The sequence below is a fragment of the Theropithecus gelada genome, chromosome 14 (assembly GCF_003255815.1).
Source record: "Theropithecus gelada isolate Dixy chromosome 14, Tgel_1.0, whole genome shotgun sequence".
Taxonomy (NCBI): Eukaryota; Metazoa; Chordata; class Mammalia; order Primates; family Cercopithecidae; genus Theropithecus; species Theropithecus gelada.
This window is the reverse complement of record NC_037682.1, coordinates 9,332,669-9,357,255: the sequence shown is the minus strand read 5'-3', so window position 1 is coordinate 9,357,255 and position 24,587 is coordinate 9,332,669. Positions and strand designations below refer to the sequence as shown.

The following is a 24,587-nucleotide window of genomic DNA, read 5'->3' as shown; positions in this document are numbered from 1 at the left end:
AAAAAAAAAAAAAAAAAAAAAAAAAAAAAAAAAAAAAACATCTCTTCAATGGCCGGGTGCAGTGGTTCACACATGTAATCCCAGCACTTTGGGAGGCCGAGGCGGACAGATCACTTGAGGTCAGCAGTTCAAGACCAGCCTGGCCAATGTGGTGAAACCCCATCTCTGCTAAAACTACAAAAATAGCTGGGCGTGGCGGTGGGCACCTACAGTCCCAGCTACTAGGGAGGCTGAGGCAGGAGAATTGCTTGAGCTCGGGAGGGGAAGTTTGCAGTGAGCTGAGATCGCATTACTGCACTCCAGGCTGGGCAACAGAGTGAGACTCCGTTTCAAAAAAAAAAAGAACAAGAAAAAGGCCTCTTGGGTCAGGTTGAGAGGCTTAGTCTTCATCCTAAAAGTAAGAGGAACTCACTGACAGGGTTCTAAGGGGACGAGGAATGCTGACATGATCAGATTTAAATTTTAAGCAGATGACAGTGGCCTCCATAGGGAGAACTATGGGAGGGTGGGAACAGTCATGGCACACAGGGCTGCCTAAGGAGTAAAGATAACTTGGGGGAGGTGGCCAATAAGGTGCCCATCCCAGCTGCTGTTATTATTCCCTCTGAGCTCCCACCACCTTCACCACGGGTCTAACTCAGTGCCTCAGACATAGTAGTAACTCAATAAACAGTTGCTAATAGGTTCAAAGTTCAGAGCTTCGGATTTTTTTTCAGACAGAATCTTGCTCTGTCACCCAGGCTGGAGTACAGTGGTGCAGTCTTGGCTCACTGCAACCTCCACCTCTTGGGTTCAAGTGATTCTCCTGCCTCAGCCTCCTAAGTAAGCTGTGATTACAGGCACCCGCCACCATGCCCAGCTAATTTTTGTGTTTTTAGTAGAGATGGGGTTTCCCATGTTGGCCAGGCTGGTCTTGAACTCCTGACCTCAGGTGATCTGCCTGCCTCGGCCTCCCAAAGTGCTGGGATTACAGGCGTGAGTCACCGTGCCCGGCCCAAGCTTTGTTTTTTTAAATCTTGCCTCCCACAATGCAGAAAGCCTTAGTTTCAGATAACAGCATGGGGAAGAAAGAAAATTTGGGAGGAAGAAAATTTGAATAACAACAATATTGATGTTGGCAAGGATGTGAAGAAAAGGGAACTCTTTTTTTTTTTTTTGAGACAGAGTCTTGCTCTGTTGTCCAGTGGCGTAACCTCAGCTCACTGCAATCTCCACCTCCCGGGTTCAAGCGATTCTCCTGCCTCAGCCTCTTGAGTAGCTGGGATTACAGGCAACTGCCACCACGCCTGGCTAATTTTTTTTTTTTTTTTTTTTTTTTTTTGAGACAGAATCTCACTCTGTTGCTCAGGCTGGAGTGTAGTGGCATAATCTTGGCTAACTGCAACCTCTGCCTCCCTGGTTCAAGTGATGCTCCTGCCTCAGCCTCCCGAGTAGCTGTGATTACAGGCAACCGCCATCGTACCTGGCTAATTTTTGTATTTTTAGTAGAGACGGGGTTTCACTATGTTGGCCAGGCTGGTCTCGAACTCCTGACCTCGTGATCCACCCGCCTCAGCCTCCCAAAGTCCTGGGATTACAGACGTAAGTCAAGTGTCTGGGCACGCCCGGCTAATTTTTTGTATTTTTAGTAGAGACGAGGTTTCACCATGTTGGCCAGGCTGGTCTCAAACTCCTGACCTCAGGTGATCCACCCGCCTCAGCCTCCGAAAGTGCAGATTATGCACTCTTAACACAACCCAATAACACTCATCACACCAAAGGAGGCCATGCTGAACGGTGCCATCAGAAACAGGAAGAAGGCAAGGATGCCTACTGTGATTCAACAACGATTCCAAGGTTTGGTTCAATGCACCAAGGCAGGAAAATAAAATGATTAGTATCAATATTTGAGAAGAAGGGAAAAAAATATTTTTATTTGTAAATGTTATTATAATCTAGGAAATCTGAGATTCTCCTAAAACATTAATATTAATAAGAGAATTTGGTCAAAGTGACTTGTTGCAAGAAATATGTCCAAGGCTGGGAGTTGTGGCTCATGCCTGTAATCCCAGCACTTTGGGAGGCTGAGATTGGCGGATCACCTGAGGTCAGAAGCTTGAGACCAGCCTGGCCAACATGGCGAAACCCCATCTCTACTAAAAATACAAAATTAGCTGGGTGTGGTGGTGGGCACTTGTAATCCCAGCTACTCGGGAGGCTGAGGCACAAGAATCGCTTGAATCTGGGAGGCAGAGGTTGCAGTGAGCTGAGATCATTCTACTGCACTCTAGCCTGGGCAACAGAGTGAGACACTGTCTCAAAAACAAAAACAAAAACAAGCCAGGTGTGGTAGTGCATGCCTGTAGTCCCTGCTACTTAGAAGAGTGAGGTTGGGGGATCACTTGAACCCAGGAGACTGAGGCTGCAAAGAGCTTGATCACACCACTGCACTCCAGCCTGGGCAACAAAGCAAGATCCTGTCTCAAAAAAAAAAAAAGTAAAATGCTTCAACAGTTTTGGGAAGTTACTGTAAAGCTACTTGGGGCAAACACTACTAAGTGCTTACTTAGTATTAACTCCTTTCTTAGTAACAAAATTTGTATATTGATGGGGTAGCAATGTGTTTCCTCAATAATATTACAATGTAACTTATAAGAAGGCTTTCCCAGCCTCCTTTAAAGATATGGCTATTAAAAAAAATAATAAAAACAAGCAAACAAATAAATAAATAAAGATATGGCTATGTGGCTAAAGTCTAAGCAAAAGTGGTTGAGAAGGATTTCTAGAAAGACTCCTCTTCAAAAATGGATAAACAATGGTTTGCAAAAGTCATTTTTTTGTTTCTTTTTTCCATTTTCGTTTCATTCCTCTTTTCACTCTCTTTTCTTGTTTATTTGTTTTCAAGTTTTATTTACCCTTTCTTCTTCCTACTTTCTGCTACCTGGAATGGAATGTGAATCTGATGGCTGGAATTCCAGAAGCCATCTTGTACTATGAGGTGACTGTAAGGATGGAGATTAATTCGAGGACAGTGGAGCAGAAAGATGGAGGCCTGATGAACGTGAAGCCATCATTTTAGCCCTGGGCTACCTATCTCTGAAATTATTTTACCTGACAGAAAAATAAAATTCTGTTTTGTCTCAGCTACTATTGTTTTAGGACTTGGCTATGTCACAGATCTAAAACCCACTTAATTTACTCCTGCAATCAAAATATTATATTGACACAGAAAAGATAACAAATAAATCAGTGGGATAAAACAGAAAATCCAGAAACAGATTCAAGTATTTATGGGGACCAGATACATGAAAGATCACAATTCAAGTCAGTTGGAGAAGAATGTTTTATTTACTAAGTATAACTGCTGACATGCTGGCTGTTTGTCAGGAATAAAAAAAAGCTAAATCCTTCCTCACATCACAAATAAGATTAGTTCTAGGTGGATTAGCAAACTAAAGGCAAAACGTAAGTAAAATTAATAAACAAAAATTAGAAGAATATTTTCATAAGTTTAGGTCGAGGATACCTTATTATACAAAGCAGGAAACCTAAAACCCATACAGGAAAATAATTGTACAATGTTGTGTAGAAAAAAAAACACACACACAAAGCTAAAAGACAGCTTGGGAAAAATACGTATGTAACACATTTGCTATCCATTAGTTACTGCTGATGGTGGGAAACTGCAAACATTTTCCATAAAGAGCCAGATAGTAAACATTTGAGGCTTAAGGGTGTGAACCCTAAAAGAGGTTCATGATGGATCCGGAATGGCTAACTAGGCCTAAATTCAAAATACAGCCAAGCAGCCATTGGCTGACTAGAGGTCACAAGTACTTCAGTTTTGTTTGCTTTCTGAGACACGATCTTGCTCTGTTGCCCAGGCTGGAGTGCAGTGAGGCGATCATGACTCACTGCAGCCTCGACCTCCCGAACTCAAGCAATCCTCCTGCCTCAGCCCCCGGAGTAGCTGAGATCACAGGAACCCGCCACCACCGCCGGCTAATTTTTTGTAGAGAAGGGGTTTCACCGTGTTGCCCAGAATGAACTTGAACTCCTGGGCTCAAGTGATCCGCCCGCCTCAGCCTCCTGAAGTGCTGGGATTACAGGCGTGAGCCACCGCACCCGGCCCCCATGGGACGGGCATTTTTAAGGCTCCTGATACATATTGCTAAATTGTTTTCTAGAAACGCTCTACCATCCCACCAGCAGAGTATGACTCCTACGGTAGAGATTTTTGGCTCAAAGAATTAGGATGTATTTTAAGGGGAGAACCCTCTTCTCATCTTACCCCTAACCTCTATCCTTGAGTGACCTACCTTCACTCCCAAGCCTCCAATCACCCACTGGGAATCTCTACCTGGAAATCCCAGAGGCACTCAAACTTAACGTGTCCACAACTAAATTATTATCTGTCACCTTCCCACCTCATATCCCCCAAAATGCCCCAGATTCAGAAAACATACCCATCACTGTGGCTGGCACCACCGTGATAATCACGATAATAACCATGGCAACCAGATTCCTCACTGAAGCCATTCTTTTAGGATGAACCAAGGGCACAACAGGCAGAGATGACAAGGGGAATGGAGAAGGGGGTACAGTAAGTTTGAGACAGTTGAAGGCACGCGCACGACAGCGCCTGCGCACCACGGAACAGGGCAAAAGGGTGACGAACATGCGCCACTGAGCTTCACCGAGCAGCCGATGCCCAGAAAACAGCTATCCGCACACAGACTCAGTTTCCGTGTAGGTAACCCCGGGGCGTTGCGGGTCGCACCCGGCTTTCTCGCCCAGTGAGAAAGAACTGCGCAGCTGCCCACTGGCTGGCCGCCAGGCGCGTGCGTAGAGACGCCCACACGCCCGGTGATGCGCACGCGCCCTGGGCCGCGCGTGCGCGCGTCGGGTCCCGGAATGAGCCGAGGAAAGCAAGCGGAAGGGTTGGGGTTGGCTCCCGGTTTCGCGCATGCGTGCGCTGCACAAACCATTTGGCGGGTTTTTCCCGGCCACTCTGTTCTGCCACCGTCACTGAGAAACTCAGCGGTAGCTTTTAGGAAGCAGGACGTTCTCTCCGGGAAAGCGTCCTCTCGAGATTTCTGCTCCCTCCATTCAGGGCGTTTGGGGGCCACCCCTTCATTTTTTAAAAAACGTATTTCTCTGTGACCGACGGCCGGGGCCCTCTGACGGTCTGAGGTCTTGCTTGGGCCAGTCACCTCCTGTCACGGTCCGCGGAGGGTGGAAGGATAAGAGGGCGAGGCGCTCATCGCTCGCCAGGCCCGTGGGTTTCTTGGGCACAGGTCGGAGCTGGGTGGGCCGGCTCCCCGGCCCCTGGCTTGGGCGACCATGTCCGCATCCCCCCAGCAGCTGGCGGAGGAGCTGCAGATCTTCGGCCTAGACTGCGAGGAGGCTCTAATTGAGAAATGTGAGTCCGGCACCCCTTCCCGCCCCGCAGCCGTGTTCCACGCTCTCGCCCGAGTTCCTCGGCGCTTAGAACCGAAAGGGGAGCGCTTCCAATTTCCCCCTCCCCTGGAGCGGAGTTCTCGGTGGCTGTGAGATGAAGAATCAAACTGAGTTTTGAGATTTAGGATGTGGGCACTTTGAAATGCCCACCGGGTACCGCTTGGATGCCAAATCAAAAATACGAATATGCAGCACGATTTTAAACCAACTCGAAGTTCTCGAAAGGCGGAATTGGGATGTGCTAGATCGAGACTAGGCCCCGGTGGCACCTGAGTTTGGGAATTGTTGAGGCCCGGGTAACGAGTAACGAAGCAAGAGATGTGGGAGTTTTGAAATGTAGCTTTTTATTCTTGGCTCCTCCCTTTCCAGCCTACACCTTAAACCTCTGCTGATCCATCAGTTCTCTTATAGGAGCTGTTGGTGGTCTATGCAAATATGAATCCCTTGAGGTGGATTCCTAAAATTGAATTTGAGCTGTGGAAGGGGCTTTAGGGAGCTTGTTGGCTCCCTCTGTTTACAGATGGAGAAACAGACAAGGAAAGCTAATTGCCTGAGCTGTCTGTGAAGCCAGGTGTCCTGCCGTGGAGTCCTGGGCTGCATCATACGGGTCCATCGTGTTGGTCAAGCTGTAGATCAGTGTAAGGAGTCATTTGAAGCAAAGCCCGGGAGATATGGAAGTTCTGGAATCCGTGTGAATGTGCACCTGCCTTAACCACTCAACACTTTGAACTTCTTATATATAAAAAGAGAATGAAACATGTTAATTTATGGTGAGAAATTCGTTTCAGAAACCAGAATACTTTGTCTTCATGCCCAGTGCCTTCTCTCTCTCTCTTTTTTTTTTTTTTTTTTTGAGACAGTCTTGCTTTATCACCCAGACTGGAGTGCAGTGGCGTGAGCTTGGCTCACTGCAGCCTCCACCTCCCAGGTTCAAGCGACTCTCCTGCCTCATATTCCCAAGTAGCCGGGAATACAGGCGCCCACCACCAGGCTAATTTTTTTTTTTTTTTGTATTTTTAGTAGAGAAGAGGTTTCACAATGTTGGCCAGACTGCTCTCAAACTCCTGACCTCAAGTGATCCACCCACCTTGGCCTCCCAAAGTGCTGGGATTACAGGCCTGAGCCACCGCACTCCGTCCTTCTCTTTTTAAAAGAAGACTAGCCAGGCGCAGTGGCACACGCCTGTAATCCCAGCACTTTGGGAGGCTGAGGCAGGCGGATAACCTGAGGTCAGGAGTTCGAGACCAGCCTGACCAACATGGAGAAACCCTGTCTCTACTAAAAATACAAAATTAGCCAGGCGTAATGGCACATGCCTGTAATCCCAGCTACTCAGGAGGCTGAGGCAGGAGAATCGCTTGAACCTGCGAGGTGGAGGTTGTGGTGAGCTGAGATCACGCCATTGCACTCTAGCCTGGGCAACAAGAGCGAGACTCCTGTCTCAAAAAAAGAAAAAGAAGACTTAAGTGGAAAACCTGATCATAGTCAGAAATTTATGTGGTAAGCATGAAATCAGCATGAGAGAAATTAGTTATGTGAACCAGATTTGTGAGAAATTAGTTATGTGAACCAGATTTGTAAAGACTTCAGGCCAAGATGCCAATTGCTTTCATCTCATGTAGAGCGAAATTGGCAATGGCTTTGGAATTGTGGACTTTGGATCATCAGTAACCTCAATGGCACCTTAATGTTTCCTGACAGTAAACCATATTTCCCTGGTCTCTTCCCCCGGCCCCAGACGGAATCTTGCTCTGTCGCCAGGCTGGAGTGCAGTGGTGTGTCCTCAGCTCACTGCAACTTCCACCTCCTGGGTTCAAGCGATTGTCCTGCTTCAGCCTCCCAAGTAGCTGGGACTACAAGCACGCACCACCATGCCTGGCTAATTTTTTTGTATTTTTAGTAGAGACGGGGTTTTGCCATGTTGGCCAGGATGCTCTCGATCTCCTGACCTCATGATCCACCCGCCTGGGTCTCCCAAAGTGCTGGGATTACAGACATGAGCCACAGCGCCTGGCCCTTTTTTTTTTTTTTTTTTGAGATGGAGTCTTGCTCTGTCACCCAGGCTGGAGTGCAGTGGCTTGATCTCAGCCACTGCAGCCTCTGCCTCCCGCGTTCCAGTGATTCTCCTGCCACAGCCTCCCGGGTAGCTGGGATTACAGGTACACGCCACCACACCCGGCTACTTTTTGTTGTTGTTTTGTTTTTTTGAGATGGAGTTTCTCTCTTGTCACCCAGGCTGGAGTGCAGTGGCGCAGTCTTGGCTCACTGCAACCTCCACCTCCTGGGTTCAAGAAATTCTCCTGCCTTAGCCTCCTCAGTAACTGGGATTACAGGCACCTGCCACCACACTCGGCTAATTTTTTGTATTTTTAGTAGAGACAGAGTTTCGCCATGTTGAGCAGGCTAGTCTTGAACTCCTGACCTCAGGTGATCATCCTGCCTCGGCCTCCCAAAGTGCTGGGATTACAAGTGTGAGCCACCGCGCCTGGCCTACTTTTTGTATTTTTAGTAGAGACAGGGTTTCACCATGTTGGCCAGGCTGGTCTTGAACTCCTGACCTCAGGTGATCCACCCACCCTGGCCTCCAAAAGTGTTGGGATTACAGGCATGAGCCACTGTGCCAGGCCCCTGGTCTCTTCAGAGTCTTCCAGGTGACTGTTTTCCACCTACTCCTGTAACATCCTTCTCTCCCACCCTCACTCTCAGCTGACAAACTTCTATTTTTTTTGGCTGAAAAAAATAGAAGATTAGAAAACTTCCATCAGCAACCACCATTACGTCTCACTGACCCATATCTGTGACATATACCTAGCCTTCTTTCCTATTACAATGAAAAAATTCTCCATATTCCTAGCAAAATCCAAGCCCTCCACTTGAGTCCTAAACCCCATTCCTTCTGACGCAATTAAGGACATCACAGGTAATTCTACTGTCTTACATATTTTCTATTTTTCTTGCTACAAGATTTTTTTCCTACTAGTATAGAAATGTGCTTCCATCTTGCCTTTAAAATCCTCTGTTGACCCTACTTCCCACTTGAGTTCTCTCCTTCCCAATTGGAGCAGACTTCAAAAGGGTCGGCCAGGTGCGGTGGCTCATGCCTGTGATTCCAGCACTTTGGGAGCCCGAGGAGGGCAGATCACAAGGTCAAGAGATCGAGACCATCCTGGCCAACATGGTGAAACCTCGTCTTTACTGAAAATACAAAAATTAGCTGGGCATGGTGGCTCATGCCTGTAGTCCCAGCTACTCGGCAGGCTGAGACAGGAGAATTGCTTGAATCAGGGAGGTGGAGGTTGCAGTGAGCTGAGATCGTGCCACTGCATTTCAACCTGGTGACAGCAAGACTCTGTCTCCAGAAAAAAAAAAAAAAGGTGGGGGGAGCTTGCCATCTTTAAATGTTTCCTCCTTAAATCCATTTCAGTAAGTTCTTTTGTTGCCACCACTTCACTGAAGCTTCTCTACTCAAGGTTACCAGTGACCTTCACCTTGCTAAAACCAGTGATGAATTTTCAGTCCTCATCTTGAATTAGCAATTAGCACCAGCACTTGACACTATCATTTTTTCTTTTTTTAAAACACATTTTTCTCTTAGCTTCTTAGACACTACTAGTTTTTATTTTTCTTTTTTTTTCTGAGACAGGGTCTTGCTCTGTTACCCAGGCTGGAGTATAATGGGCAAATCACAGCTCACTGCAGCCTCAACCTCCTTGGCTCAAGCAATCCTTCCACCTCAGCCCCCGAGTAGCTGGAACTACAGGCACATGCCACCAAGCCCAGCTAAGTTTTGTATTTTTTATAGAAACAGGGTTTCACTGTGTTGCCCAGTCTGGTCTCGAACTCCTGGGCTCAACCAATATGCCCACCTCAACCTCACAAAGTGCTGGGATTACAGGCATGAGCCACTGCGCCTGGCTTACTGCTAGTTTTTCTTAAGCTTTGCTGGTGTCACCACTTCTCAGGCTTTGTGGATTCATCCTCAGAGGCCCTAAGGCACCCCAAGACTCAAGCCTGGGATCTTTTCTCCCTTCTAGATACACTTGCTCCCTTGGTGATCTCACCCGGGATCTCATAGCTTTAGTATCCCATGTATTTACTGATGGTTCCCAAATTTATACCTCTGCCCACACTGCTTGCCTGAACTACAGGCTGGCTTGTTCAACAGCCTACTGTCTTCAGTTGGATGTCTAAATGGCACCTCAGACTCTGCATGTCTAAAACTAAGCTCCTGGTATCTCCTCTCTCTCCTCAGAGTAGTGCCTCCGGCTCTTTTCCCCATCTCAGTTAATAGGGACGCCACTTTTCCTTTGTGCAGGCTAAAAATATCAGCATCATCCTTGCCTTGTTTTTCTTATACCTTCAGTTAGCAGATCCCACTGGCTTCACTTCCAGTATGTAAAGTCCTGTCCAGAGTCCAACCACTTCTCACCATCTCCACTGCCACCACCTTGATCCAAGCTACCATCATCTCTCACCTGGGCCTTTCCATGATTCTTTAATTGGTCCCACTGATTCTTCCCTTGTCCCCTTCTGTTTCCCCCCAATAGTGAGCTTTGTGAGGACAAGGATGCTTCTGTTTTCTCATTGCCCAAAACAGTGCCTGGCACTAATAGATTCTGAGTAAACGCTGATTGAGTAAACCAGGATTATTTTTGCGTTTCTAGGTGAAAGTTTTGACAAATGAACTAAGTTTTTACTTGTCCAATTTTCCTTTCTACAGTGGTAGAGCTTTGTGTTCAGTATGGACAGAATGAGGAGGGAATGGTAGGCGAGCTTATAGCCTTCTGCACCAGCACACATAAAGTTGGCCTTACCTCAGAGATCCTGAACTCTTTTGAGCATGAGGTAAGAACAGAATGAAAGCAAACTAATAATGTAATTCTCTATTTCTGCTCTACAGGGGAGGCATTGTGATCTATTGAGAGGAGTGTGGGCTTTCGAGTCAGGCCCGGATTCCAGTCCCAGTGTGAACTTGGAGAAACTACTTTATGTTCCTGAGCCTCAGTTTCCTCTTCTGTCATTGGGGCTAATAATCTGTATTTTTTATGATTGTTATAAGAATTAAATGGGGCCAGGCGCTGTGGCTCATGCTTGTAATCCCAGGACTTTGGGAGGCCGAGGCAGGCAGATCATAAGGTCAGGAGTTCAAGACCAGCCTGGCCGACATGGTGAAACCCTGTCTCTACTGAAAATACAAAAATTAGTTGGGCATGGTGGTGGGCGCCTGTAATCCCAGCTACTTGGAAGGCTGAGGAAGGAGAATCGCTTGAACCTAGAGGAGGCAGAGGTTGCAGTGAGCTGAGATCGCGCCACTGCACTCCAGCCTGGGATAGAGCGAGACTCCGTCTCAAAGAAAAAAAAAAAAAAAGAAAGAGATGAGAATGGACATACAGCACTTAAAACTATCACCCAGCAGGTGATAAGTCTTCACCAAATAGTTGGTATTGTTAGGATTGTTATGTGTTATAGACAGTAATGGGATGTCTTTGTTTTTAGTCTGTATGTATCTTAATTCTTTGAGGAATGTTAGATCTTTGATTATATTTTGAATACCTTTTATTATCTCAAGGCTTTGGAAAACACCTCTGCTACTACTTGACTATGAAGTACAGTGTTCACTATCTTTTCTTTTTCAGTTTCTGAGCAAAAGATTATCAAAAGCCCGGCACAGTGCCTGCAAGGACAGTGGCCATGCGGGAGCTAGAGACATTGTTTCCATTCAAGAGCTGTATCCTTTTCTGCTGAAGGTCTTTTTCACCAAGCTGCATGTTGCATTTTATAATTTGTCTGTAGTTGCATGTGTAATTTAAACACAATAATAAGGCCGGGCATGGTGGCTCAGACCTGTAATCCCAGCACTTTGGGAGGCCAAGGCAAGCATATCACTTGAGCCTAGCTAGGAATTTGTGACCAACCTGGGCAACAAGGTGAAACCCTGTCTCTACCAAAAGTACAAAATTTTTTATGTGTGTGTGAGTTGGTTTCACTCTTTTTGCCCAGGCTGAAGTGCAATGGTGCAATCTTGGCTCACTGCAACCTCCGCCTCCCGATCTCAAGTGATTCTCCTGCCTCAGCCTCCTGAGTAGCTGGGATTATAGGCATGCGCCACCACACCTGGATAATTCTGTAATTTTTTTTAGTAGAGACAGAGTTTCACCATGTTGGCCAGCTGGTCTCGAACTCCTGACCTCAGGTGATCCATCCACCTAGGCCTCCCAAAGTCCTGGGATTACAGGCGTGAGTCACTGCCTGGCCAAAGTACAAATTAAAAAAAATAATAATCTGGCCGTGGTGATGCATGCCTGTAGACCCAGCTAGTTGGTAGGCTGAGATGGGAGAATCTCTTGAACCTGGAGGGTAGAAGTTGCAGTAAGCTGAGACTGGGCCACTGTACTCCAGCCTGGATGACAGAGGAAACCCCATCTCAATAATAATAATAATAATTGTAAAAATTACCTAATATTTAGATTTCTTCTAGCAATTAGCCCTTGCCTTATATGAAAGTTTATTATTATTATTATTATTTATTTTTTTTTTTGAGATGGAGTCTCGCTCTGTCACCCATGCTGGAGTGCAATGGCATGATCTCGGCTCACTGCAAGCTCCGTCTCCCGGGTTCACGCCATTCTCCTGCCTCAGCCTCCGGAGTAGCTGCGACTACAGGCGCCAACCACCACGCCCGGCTCATTTTCTGTATTTTTTTTTTTAGTAGAGACGGGGTTTCACTATGTTAACCAGGATGGTCTCTGTCTCCTCACCTCGTGATCTGCCCACCTCAACCTCCCTAAATGCTGGGATTACAGGCATTAGCCACCGCGCCCGGCGATTATTGTTTTTCTTAACCAGTGTTCTTAGAATTGAAGTGGAAGAAGAAGAGGAAATCCTCTTGAACTCTTACACCACACCGTCAAAGGTAAGTAAACAGTGTTTGTACATCGCATTTTACAAGTAACATTTTAAAATAGGTTATCACAACATTTGAAGATCGGAGGGAAAAAAATCAACCACTCTCATGCATTTCCTACTATATTTCCACTTATACATCTTCCTTTCTGATCATATGTCTAAATGTTTTAGATAATGGCAGTCCTTATAAACATATAGTTATCCTGCTTTTCTTAGCACAACATAAAACATTTCTATAAATATAATTTCTCCATAATTGCCCTTTTTAAATAGTTGCATAGTTTTTTTTTTGTTTTGTTTTGTTTTGTTTTGTTTTGTTTTGTTTTTTTTGAGACGGAGTTTTGCTCTGTAGCCCGGGCTGGAGTGCAGTGACCGGATCTCAGCTCACTGCAAGCTCCGCCTCCCGGGTTCCCGCCATTCTCCTGCCTCAGCCTCCGGAGTAGCTGGGACTACAGGCGCCCGCCACCTCGCCCGGCTAGTTTTTTGTATTTTTAGTAGAGACGGGGTTTCACTGTGTTAGCCAGGATGGTCTCGATCTCCTGACCTCGTGATCCACCCGTCTCGGCCTCCCAAAGTGCTGGGATTACAGGCTTGAGCCACCGCGCCCGGCCAATAGTTGCATAGTTTTATACTATAATTGAATAATTCAGTTCTGTGTTGGATCCCAGTGTGAAAGGTCAAGTAGAGTAGTGGAAAAGCATTGCCTTCAAAGTCTGAGTCAGAAGACCTGGGTGACCTGGAGTGAGTTGTTTTATCTCTCTGAGCCAGTTTCCTTATCCATAATATCAGGATATTCATTCAGTTATACAGCAACAACTATATACTGCACTAGGACACTGGGTAAACAGTGGTGAACGAAACAGACATGGATGGGCTCTGCCCTCAAGAAGCTGACAGCCAGTGCACAACATCCCCCATCTTGGAGGGCCTGAAGAGGAAATAAATAGGTAAAGTATCAGGCCCTATGCAATGTATTCAGTAATAGTAATTATTCTTTATACTAACTAAATAAGTTCATAAAAATTCATAAACATGGAGTGAGCCTTAATTATTCAAAGTAAATTATATCATAAGAAAGATGTAATTTACATTGCCCCACGGAATGTATTCAGTAATGGTAATTATTCCTTTTTTTTTTTTTGCAACAGAGTTTTCCTCTTGTCGCCCAGCTGGAGTGCAGTGGCACGATCTCGGGTCACTGCAACCTCTGCCTCCTGGGTTCAAGCAATTCTCCTGCCTCAGCCTCCCGAGTAGCTGGGATTACAGGCACGCGCTACTACGGCCAGCTAATTTTTGTATTTTTAGTAGAGATGGGGTTTCACCATGTCAGCCAGGCTGGTCTCGAACTCCTCACCTCAGGTGATCCACCTGCCTCGGCCTCCCAAAGTGTTGGGATTACAGGCGTGAGCCACCGTGCCCAGCCCAGTAATTATTCTTTATACTAACTAAATAAATTTGTAGAAATTCACAAACATGGAGGGAGCTTTAATTGTTCAAAGTAAATTACATCATAAGAAAGAAGGTAAGGGCTAGGTGCAGTGGCTCATGCCTGTAATCCCAGCACTCTGGGAGACCAAGGCAGGAGGATCAGTGACCAGAGATCATGCCACTTCTCTACAGCCTGGGTGACAAAGTGAGACCCTGTCTCAAGAAGAAAGAAGGTAAATAGATTTGCCTGTGGAGAGTAAGAGGGTCAAAAATGTGCCCCATGAAGTTGCTAGCACAAAACCAGGTGCATATAATATTAAAAGAAATAATGAGGTGTTTGTTAGAGTTTCTTAAGATTGGAGAGACTGTAACTCATTTGATTTTCCCCCTAAAGTGGTTTTCCGAGTCCATATCCCAGTGAAGGACACCTCTGTTCTTCCATTGGCTCAGGCCAAGAACCTTGGAGACCTCCTTAAATCCTTTTTCTCTCACACCCCACGTCCAACTTAGCTACCAGTCCTGACATCCCTCTCCAGGATCTGGCCACCTCTCACCATTTCCACTGCCACTACCAGGTCCACAGCATCATTGTCTCCTGAATGATTGGGACAGCCTCCTAACTAGTCCGTTGGCTTCTTTCTGCCATGTCCGCCTCTAACCAGCTCTCCACCCAGCAGCCAGGGTGCTCCTTTCCAACGAAAGGTCAGGTTTTCTTGCTCACATCTCTCCCACTGACTTTTCATCTTTCCTCCTAATACCCAAAGTTTGAACCAGCATGTGTGAGGTTCTGTAGGAGCTGGCCCCTCCTCCTTCTGTCCTTTTTCCCTACTGCCCCTTGCTCTCTGCTTCTGCCATGCCAAATATGGGTCCATTTCCTGTGTCTCCTCGTCAGAGGGAACAAGCCTGCCTAAAAGAACGAAACCCTTCCTCTGTTTTATTTTCTTGCTTTATTTTTCTCATTATTCTCTTGCTTTATTACCACCAAACATGTTATATACTTACTTTTTTGTTTTGGTTGGCCTTCCCTCCATTAGATGGAAGCTCCTTGAGAATAGAGACTTTGTTTTTACTTGCTGCTGTTTTCCCAGCACCCTGGCACATTAATAGTTGTTAAAAGACCTCTGAATAAGGGAGTGTGGTTGACTCTCCAAATAGGGTCTCAATTGCAATACCAATGGGACCACCACAGTTTTTATCTGGTTGTCAGCTTCACAGATCCAGAATTTTATCTAATTTGTCTATGTATCCAGAATTGATCATATTCTTGGAGTCTGACTCATAGTAACCCAGCTATCAATAGACTGATGAGTAAGCCAGGTACAAATTTGCTTATTTTACTGTTCAAGTAGATACCCTTCCAATGACTGAAATCCCATATTTAGGCTATCCCATTCCTGCTATGGAAATACTTAAGAGACTAAATTGTGAATCAAAGTTTGTGACTGTGAGGCCAGGTGCAGTGGCTCATGCCTGTAATCCCAGCACTCTGGGAGACTGAAGCAGGTGGATCACTTGAGGTCAGGAGTTTGAGACCAGTGAAACCCCATCTCTACTCAAAATAAAAAATTAGCTGGGCATGGTGGTGGGTGCCTATAATCCCAGCTACTCAGGAGGCTGAGGCAGGAGAATCGCTTGAACTTGGGAGGCGGAGGTTGCACTGAGCCCAGATCACACCACTGCACTCCAGGCTGGGCGACAGAGAGAGACTCCGTCTCAAGAAAAAAAAAGAAAGAAAAAAAGTTTGTGACTCTGAATTCCACGCTAAATGAGTTGGATTGAAATGTTAAGCAAACATTATGTGTCTGGACTAGAGATACATAAAATGCTTAGAACAGTACCCATCACGTAGAAATTGTTCAGTCACTGTTAGGCCATGCATCAATGGCAGCATGATAAAATAGTCAAAGTGTGGCCAGGCGTGGTGGCTCACACCTGTAATCCCAGCACTTTGGGAGGCCAAGGTGGACAGATCACCTGAGGTCAGGAGTTCGAGACCAGCCTGGCCACCATGGTGAAACCCCATCTCTACAAAAGTACAAAAATTAGCTGGGCATGATGGCAGGTGCCTGTAATCCCAGCTACTCGAGAGGCTGAGACGGAAGAATCACTTGAACCCGGGAGGTGGATGTTGCAGTGAGCTGAGATTGTGCCATTGCACTCCAGCCTGGGCGAGAGAGTGAGACTCCATCTCAAAAAAAAAAAAAAAAAAAAAAGCAAAGTGTGAAGGTTGGCCTTTCCATACAAACAGTGCCAGGCTGAGGTTGCCTAACCCTCAGGTCTTAGGAACAGGTGTCCTTCTGCTATAAAGGTAAATATGATATGTCAGTGATTTTAGCTTATCACTATTAAATATTCCTGTGCAATTGACAGCGGTTCTTTTGCTTCCGTGTTCACCATAAATCTGCTGATGATTTGGCTGCCATGTCCCTGTCTAACAGGGAGAGAATGCGTTAGCCTGGTGACTTGACGTTACCATACCCTGGCCAGTTATATTTCTAGTAAATTAATAAACTGGTTATAATTTGATTTTCTCTGTGGGTGTGAGAATGTGCTTACCCTAGGATATGAAAATATGGTACCATTGCTGACTACATTTATCATTAAAAATGATGAAACCACCCACCGCGGTGACTCACGCCAGTAATCTCAACACTTTGGGAGGCCAAGAAGAGGGGATCACCTGAGGTCAGGAGTTCAAGACCAGCCTGGCCAACATGGTGAAACCCTGTCTCTACTAAAAATACAAAAATATTAGCTGGGCGTGGCAGCGGGCGCCTATAATCGTGGCTATCCGGGAGGCTGAGGCAGGAGAATTGCTTGAACCCGGGAGGTAGAAGTTGCAGTGAGCCGAGATTGCGCCACTGTGCTCCAGCCTGGGCAATCAGAGCAAAACTCCATTTAAAAAAAAAAAAAGAGAAAGAAAGGAAGGATGAAACTAGCCAGGCATGGTGGCTTATGCCTGTAATCCTAGCACTTTGGGAGGCCGAGGTGGGTGGATCACCTGAGATCAGGAGTTCAAGACCAGCCTGGCCAAAATGGCAAAACCCCATCTCTGCTAAAAATACAAAAATTATCCCAGCATGGTGGCACATGCCTGTAATCCCAGCTACTCGGGAGACTGAGGCAGGAGAATTGCCTGAACCCAGGAGACGGAGGTTGCAGTGAGCTGAGATCATGCCACTGCACTCCACCCTGGGCGACCCTCCGTCTCAAAAAAAAAGAGGCCGGGCGCGGTGGCTCAAGCCTGTTATCCCAGCACTTTGGGAGGCCGAGATGGGCGGATCACGAGGTCAGGAGATCGAGACCATCCTGGCTAACACAGTGAAACCCCATCTCTACTAAAAAAAAAAAACAAAAAAACTAGCTGGGCGACGTGGCGGGCGCCTGTAGTCCCAGCTACTCGGGAGGCTGAGGCAAGAGAATGGCGTAAACCCGGGAGGCGGAGCTTGCAGTGAGCTGAGATCCGGCCACTGCACTCCAGCCTGGGTGACAGAGCCAGACTCCGTCTCAAAAAAAAAAAAAAAAAAAAAAGAAAAAATGATGAAACCAGCATTAAGTGTTAATAATGAATCATATGAGCTTGGTTAAAGGGGGTGCATCTTTGAGAACTGGGACTGGAGTTGGTGAACACTATTGGATTTCAGCCCTAAGGCTGAGGACCGAAACACCAGACTGTGCCTTGTTTACCAAAGTGCTGTCACCCTGCCACATCCTGCGAGACAGACTGTCATTCTCTCGAAATATCCCTGCCCCACAACATTGGCCCCAGAGTGTTGTAGCCCACTGTATATTAGGAGAATCTTTTGGAGGGATAGTTTGAGAAAATATATTCAAATTATAGAATCTCTTTTTTAATTATAAAAAAAATAAAGACACGGTGTCACTGTGTTGCTCAGGCTCAGGCTGGTCTTGAACTCCTGAGCTCAAGTGATCCATCTGCCTCGGCCTCCCAAAATGCTAGGATTACAGGCATAAGCCACCATCCCTGGCCAAATTCATAAAATCTTTTTCTATCCTTTGACCCAGTAATTCTCCCTAGAGGGGAAAAAAAAATCTCTTCTGAAGAAATAATTCAAATTATGGGAAAAGCTCTATGCATGACGATATGCATCTTAGCATTATTTTATTTTTTAATTTAAAATCTTAATTTGCTAAATCACTTTTCACCTAAGAATCAGCATTATTTGTAATCACTGAAAAATCACAAACAACCCATAATCCAGCAATTGAGAATTATGTAAATCATTGTAGATAAATTTAAGCAAATAACACAGCTACTAAAAAGGATAAAGACCTGTAATCCCAGCACTTTGGGAGGCCGAGGCAGGTGGATCATCTGAGATCAGGAGTTCGAGACCAGCCTGACCAACATGGCAAAACTCCCATCTCTACTAGAAATACAAAAATTAGCTGGGCGTGGTGGCACATGCCTGTAGTCCCAGCTACTCGAGAGGCTGAGGCCGGAGAATGACTTGAACCTGGGAGGTGGAGTTGCAGTGAGCCGAGGTTGCAGTGAGCTGAGATCATGCATTGCACTCCAGCCTGGGCAACAAGAGCGAAGTGAAACTCCGTCTCAGAAAAAAAAAAAAAAGGAAAAAGATTGGGCCAAGTGCAGTAGCTCATATGTATAATTCCAGCATTTTGGGAGGCCGAGGCAGGTGGATCACTTGAGGTCAGGAGTTCGAGACCAGCCTGGCCAACATGACAAAACCCCATCTCTACTAAAGATACAAAAATTAGCTGGGTGTGATGGCAGGCACCTGTAATCCCAGCTACTTGAGAGGCTGAGGCAGCAGAATCGCTTGAGCCCAGGAGGCAGAGGTTGTAGTGAGCTGAGATCTTGCCACTGTGCCCAAGCCTGGGTGACAGAGTGACTCCATCTCAAAAAAATATATAACAAAAAAACAGTGTGGGAAAATATTTATTATTAATATAGAGTGAAAAAATCAGCACATAAAATACTTAGGTTTATATTTAAACTAAGATTATGACTAATTTGTATATTTGTAATCTTAATATGCAAATTATCAGCCACCATGCCTGGCTTTTTTTTTTCTCCTCAGATGTGAGGTCTCGCTGTTGCCCAGGCTGGTGTTGAACTCGTGGGCTCAGGTGATCCTCCCACCTTGACCTCCCAGAGTGCTGGGACTACAGGCATGAGCCACCACCCCTGGCCTAGAAAAATATTAAAATACTATTAAGGAGTATTCAAAACTGGTTATTATATCAGGATGGTAGAATAAGGGATTTTTTTTTTAATCTATTTTCCATTGCAGCTGCCTAATGATGGTTTTGAATCTGTTCTCTGGCATTCTGTCCTTTAGTTGCTACCAGTTGACCACTTGGCAGTATAACTTCTTAAACTTGCAGCCAGGAGGAGCCCTAGGGCAAGGAAAGCTGCAGACTAGCTGGCTTTCTGGCTGCTATCCAGGCAAGGATTTTGTTTTCTCTATTACAGTTGATTATCCTAGACTTTAGGGAGCAATGAGTCTCTGGACTGTAGGTTTCAGCCTCCATTCTGGGCTTATCTTTGGATTCTTGTTGATGAGTCAAAGGAAAAAAAAAAAAAAAAGGAGTGACCATCAATGAGGTGTTTGCTAACTCTTCTAGTGTGAGCTCAACCTTGTTATCTGTTATCTGCCGGGAGTCATTTCCTTTGAAAATGTGTGGTATACTTTACCAGAGTAAGTAGTAATGTCCCATTCCTTCTCAGGAAAATGTGTACACGTAGGTCAAAACTATGCATTGTAAAACTCAGATCTGTTTGAAAACAGAGAGGTGGGGACAGAAAGTAAACATACGAAGGATTTGACAGGACAGATTACCAGCCTGGTGGTCCTTTCTGGAAAATGTTTGCTTTCTCTTAATTGCCTTCAAAATAGGGACAGTATCCTGAATGTTGGTTACAGTTGTTGAAGATTTCTTTTTGAGATTATGCTTGGATGATGGGGCCTTAAGAAGAGAACCCACCCAGTCCTGTTTTGTGCCTTCGTTTGGACATGCTCTCCCTTTTCTTCCAAGGAACTATACACTTAATTAGTATTGGGTCTAGTAGGACTGAGATTTTGTTTTCCTTTTTATTTTCCCTAGGGTTCTCAGAAGCGAACTATCTCCACCCCAGAAACCCCCCTAACAAAAAGAAGTGTATCAACTCGTAGCCCCCATCAGCTCCTCTCACCATCAAGTTTCTCTCCAAGGTATGGATCATAATTCATTCAAGTGCCATAAAGCTGGCTTCCCCTCCCCTTTCTCTGGCTATCTGAGGAAGGCTAACAGCAGAGTTATTTATTTTAACTGTAGGTGGGCATGTGCATCTGCAGTGAATTGGCTTGAAAGCCTATTGCTCTCTGCCTTCCTTGCTTTCCCTTTCTTTGTGGAAAATTACTGATTCTTACAGTAATTAAGGAAACTCACTTTCCACCCACTTTTCTAAGGCTCATTTCCTAGATCAGGAACTGATACCTTCTATTGAAAACAACCTGTCTATTCAGAAGTCTAAGAGTCTTAACAGGTCTTGTCAGTAGAGGCAAGTAGGTTTCCACCTGCTTCTGTTTGTGTTTTGTTGGGTTTCTTTTTCTTTCTTTTCATCTAAAGTTTTTTTGTTTTGTTTTGTTTTTAAAGAAAAGCACATACCTTTGTTCATAATGTTTCGTAACCTGTTTATTGTTTCAAACTCAGGTTACAACTAGTTTCTGAGAGTTTTCTTGTCACTGTGAATCTGCACTGACTTAATTGGTATTTTGTCCCTCTGCCACCACTGCACATAAATCCACAAAGATCATATGTAATTTTTTAAAATCCGTAAATGACACGTCTCATATTAGAGACTTCCATAGGCAAGTGCTCTGCTGAGTAGATGGGTTTTTAGGAGCTTCCACATCAAGATGAGGCTCAGGAGCAGTAGTATTAACCCTTTAGGGAAGCACCAACTGCCAGGAGTCATTACCTCTACTTTGGATCGCTTCTAGATGAACCAGAGCTTAAGATTTTTCAACTCTGTCACTTTTTTTTTTTTTTTTGAGACAATCTCACTTTGTCACCCAGGCTGGAGTGCAGTAGCACCATCTTGGCTCGCTGCAGCCTCTGCCTCCCCAGTTCAAGCGATTCTCCTGCCTCAGCTTCCCGAGTAGCTGGGTCTACAGGCGCCCGCCACCACACCTGGCTAATTTTTGTATTTTTAGTAGAGACAGGGTTTCTTTCACCTGTTGGCCAGGCTGATCTTGCACTCCTAACCTCAGGTGATTCACCCGCCTCAGCCTCCCAAAGTGCTAGGATGTCAAGCATGAGCCACCGCGCCCAGCCTTTTCAGCTCTGTCACTTTAGAAAGCTGGTGATAGAGGCCGGGCGCGGTGGCTCAAGCCTGTAATCCCAGCACTTTGGGAGGCCGAGACGGGCGGATCACGAGGTCAGGAGATCGAGACCATCCTGGCTAACACGGTGAAACCCCGTCTCTACTAAGAAATACAAAAAACTAGCCGGGCGAAGTGGCGGGCGCCTGTAGTCCCAGCTACTCAGGAGGCTGAGGCAGGAGAATGGCGTGAACCCGGGAGGCGGAGCTTGCAGTGAGCTGAGATCCGGCCACTGCACTCCAGCCTGGGCTACAGAGCGAGACTCCGTCTCAAAAAAAAAAAAAAAAAAAAGAAAGCTGGTGATAGAAGCTCTGCAGTCATTCAAGGTGAGTGGTTATTGGATTTTTTTTTCTTTTTTCTTTTGTTTTTTTTTTAAGATAGGCTTTCACTCTGTTACCCAGGCTAGAGTGCAGTGGCACAATCATAGCTCACTGGCCTTCCAGGCTCAGGTGATCCTCCTACCTCAGCCGCCTGCGTAGCTGGGACTACAGGTGTATGCTACAAAGCCCAGCTAATTTTTGTAGAGATGAGATTTTACCATGTTGCTCAAGCTGGTGTCGAACTCCTGGCCTCAAGCAGTCTGCCCCCACCTTAGCCTCCCAAAGTACTGGGATTACAGGCATGAGCCAGCGTGCCTGACGGTATTTGGATTTTGAAGGACAGTTTTTTTTTTGTTTTTTTTTTTTTTGAGATGGAGTCTCGCTCTATCGCCCAGGCTGGAGTGCAGTGGCGCGATCTTGGCTCACTGCAAGCTCCGCCTCCCGGGTTCATGCCATTCTCCTGCTTTAGCCTACTGAGTAGCTGGGACTACAGGCGCCCACCACCGCGCCCGGCTAATTTTTTGTATTTTTAGTAGAGACGGGGTTTCACCGTGGTCTCGATCTCCTGACCTTGTGATCCGCCCGCCTCGGCCTCCCAAAGTGCTGGGATTACAGGCGTGAGCCACCGCGCCCGGCCTGAAGGACAGTTTTACTTTAGGGTGGTCTATTGCTGCTCTGGGAAGTTCTCAGACTTTTTGGAAGAAAGCTTTCTAGGCTTAACAAGAGCATCTTTGCAACCGGGTATGTAGGGATGGCTCTCATGGACATGCCAGCACCATTGCAGGAGTTATATTCTCCAAATGTCAGTACAATGCTCTGAAACCTGTAGATCTGTTTACAGCTGTCCTCATGTGAGCATCTTGCTGCATTAAAGGGCCTGCTGTAATGGATGGCTCATGGAGCTTCCCAGGGAAGAGCTTGGAGAAGTTGGCAAAATGCTGCCTAGTCATTTTTTAATGCACATTAATAAAGCTGACAGCAGAAACTGCTTTTGTAATGTATGAAAGTAACTTCTAAATTATTCAGGTAGAGGTGGCACTGGAGATTGAGATAATTAATTGAGCTCATTTTCTGTAGCCTCTCTGTGAAAAGAAAGAATGATGGCATTAATTGCGATGGTGCCCCACATAAAACTGGTTCCTGCAGAGTTTCAGTGCATTAAACAAAGCCTGTTTTAAATAGAGCTCTGTACGGCGTGTTTACAACCAGAGAATTAGAAGACTTCACTGTTATCTAAGCAGATCGGCAATATCCATGTGTTCTTAGAGGTGTAATTTACCAGTCAGGGAGTGGAAACGTGAGAACTTGGCAGTTGAGCCTAGAAAAATGGGAATGTTTGCATATCACCAGACTGTTAATTCATTACTTCTCCACCTCTATAGACACTGGGGAAAGTTGATTAATTTTAACTTCATTTTATTGTTGTTTCTACCTTGAACCATATTGTGAGTTTTTATATATGCTCAGCAAATTTTGGCTTATCCACAGTTGCAGGCTCAGATGATGTTCCAATAAATGCTAAAAAATCATAAGAAGAGAAAAATGGAACTTGAAGTTTGCCTTTTAATCAATTCAGAATCTGGGGGTTTTTTTGCCTTGCTTAGTTTTAATGCCAAGAGAACGACAACCTTTTAAAATACGTTTCTGTCTCTAAACTTCTTTAAAAATGTTTGGTATTCCTCAGCCTGGTATTCCTCAACCCTTCATTCCTGAAATTCCTTAAAGGTCTGGGTATGTCCAACCCCGTTAAACTGATTCGATTTATAAACTATGAGGTCACCTTCCTTTTCTCTAGTCCCATTTCCAAAGATAACCTCATGTTATTCCTCTCTCCCTTTAGATATGAACACAGTAATATTAATCCTTTTTGCTTCCAATTAGTGCTACTCCCTCCCAGAAATACAACTCAAGAAGTAACCGAGGAGAAGTGGTTACCTCCTTCGGCTCAGCACAGGGAGTATCTTGGTCTGGGAGAGGAGGAGCTGGAAACATCAGCCTGAAGGTCTTGGGGTGTCCAGAGGTACTAACAGGGAGCTACAAATCCATGTTTCAGAAGCTCCCAGACATTCGAGAAGGTGATTGTTTTTCCCTTTGAAATTCTGGTGGATATAAAACCACCTGGAAGGGTCTAGAGTAACAAAGCTTCAGCTATGCTGGTAGAACAAGTTCCAAGGTTGCCTTTGAATATATGAGTTGGTAATGTCTTCATGGAATCCCTAGTAGTGGAGGGACACTGGCAATACTATCAGTGATTGCCCCAAGTTACTTCACTTGGCTAAAAAGCACATAACCATTCCCAGCAGCAAAAACTCGAACGATGTAAAGGAATTCAACTTAAAGATATTCATGGCTCCTTCCTTAGAAGCCTTCTTCGGCCGGGCGCGGTGGCTTAAGCCTGTAATCCCAGCACTTTGGGAGGCTGAGACAGGCGGATCACGAGGTCAGGAGATCGAGACCATCCTGGCTAACACGGTGAAACCCCGTCTCTACTAAAAAATACAAAAAACTAGCCGGGCGAGGTGGCGGGCGCCTGTAGTCCCAGCTACTCGGGAGGCTGAGGCAGGAGAATGGCGTAAACCCGGGAGGCGGAGCTTGCAGTGAGCTGAGATCCAGCCACTGCACCCAGCCTGGGTGACAGAGCAAGACTCCGTCTCAAAAAAAAAAAAAAAAGAAGCCTTCTTCAGGTTGGCCTTGACTTGCCTAAAACCTCAATGAGGACTTGAGTAAAGGGCAGACTTGGGGATGGGGTGGGGTTCATGCCGATTCCCTGGAATTGTGCTGTGGGGTCTCCTGTGGCCAGATGGAAGGCCAGGTTCAGCAACCAAATATCGGAAAATTGGCAAGGGTTTTAGAAGGTTTAAACTGGCCAGATTGGGCCGGGCGCGGTGGCTCAAGCCTGTAATCCCAGCACTTTGGGAGGCCGAGACGGGCGGATCATGAGGTCAGGAGATCGAGACCATCCTGGTTAACACGGTGAAACCCCGTCTCTACTAAAAAATACAAAAAAAACCTAGCCGGGCGAGGTGGCAGGCGCCTGTGGTCCCAGCTACTCGGGAGGCTGAGGCAGGAGAATGGCGTAAACCCGGCAGGCGGAGCTTGCAGTGAGCTGAGATCCGGCCATTGCACTCCAGCCTGGGTGACAGAG

The 24,587-nt window shown here is 45.9% G+C and overlaps 1 protein-coding gene across 1 annotated transcript in view; it reads left to right on the top strand.

The window, feature by feature from the left end:
• Nucleotides 1-4,790: 4,790 nt before the first annotated feature.
• Nucleotides 4,791-24,587, top strand: part of POLA2 (DNA polymerase alpha 2, accessory subunit) — a 51,639-nt gene continuing 31,842 nt past the window's right edge. Inside the window, exons 1-6 of the mRNA XM_025355289.1 lie at nt 4,791-5,401; nt 10,160-10,284; nt 11,076-11,167; nt 12,295-12,352; nt 19,864-19,970; nt 23,324-23,517. Of these exons, the coding sequence (XP_025211074.1) occupies nt 5,323-5,401; nt 10,160-10,284; nt 11,076-11,167; nt 12,295-12,352; nt 19,864-19,970; nt 23,324-23,517 (655 nt within the window). The 5' untranslated portion in view covers nt 4,791-5,322. The remainder of the gene's footprint in view (nt 5,402-10,159; nt 10,285-11,075; nt 11,168-12,294; nt 12,353-19,863; nt 19,971-23,323; nt 23,518-24,587) is intronic.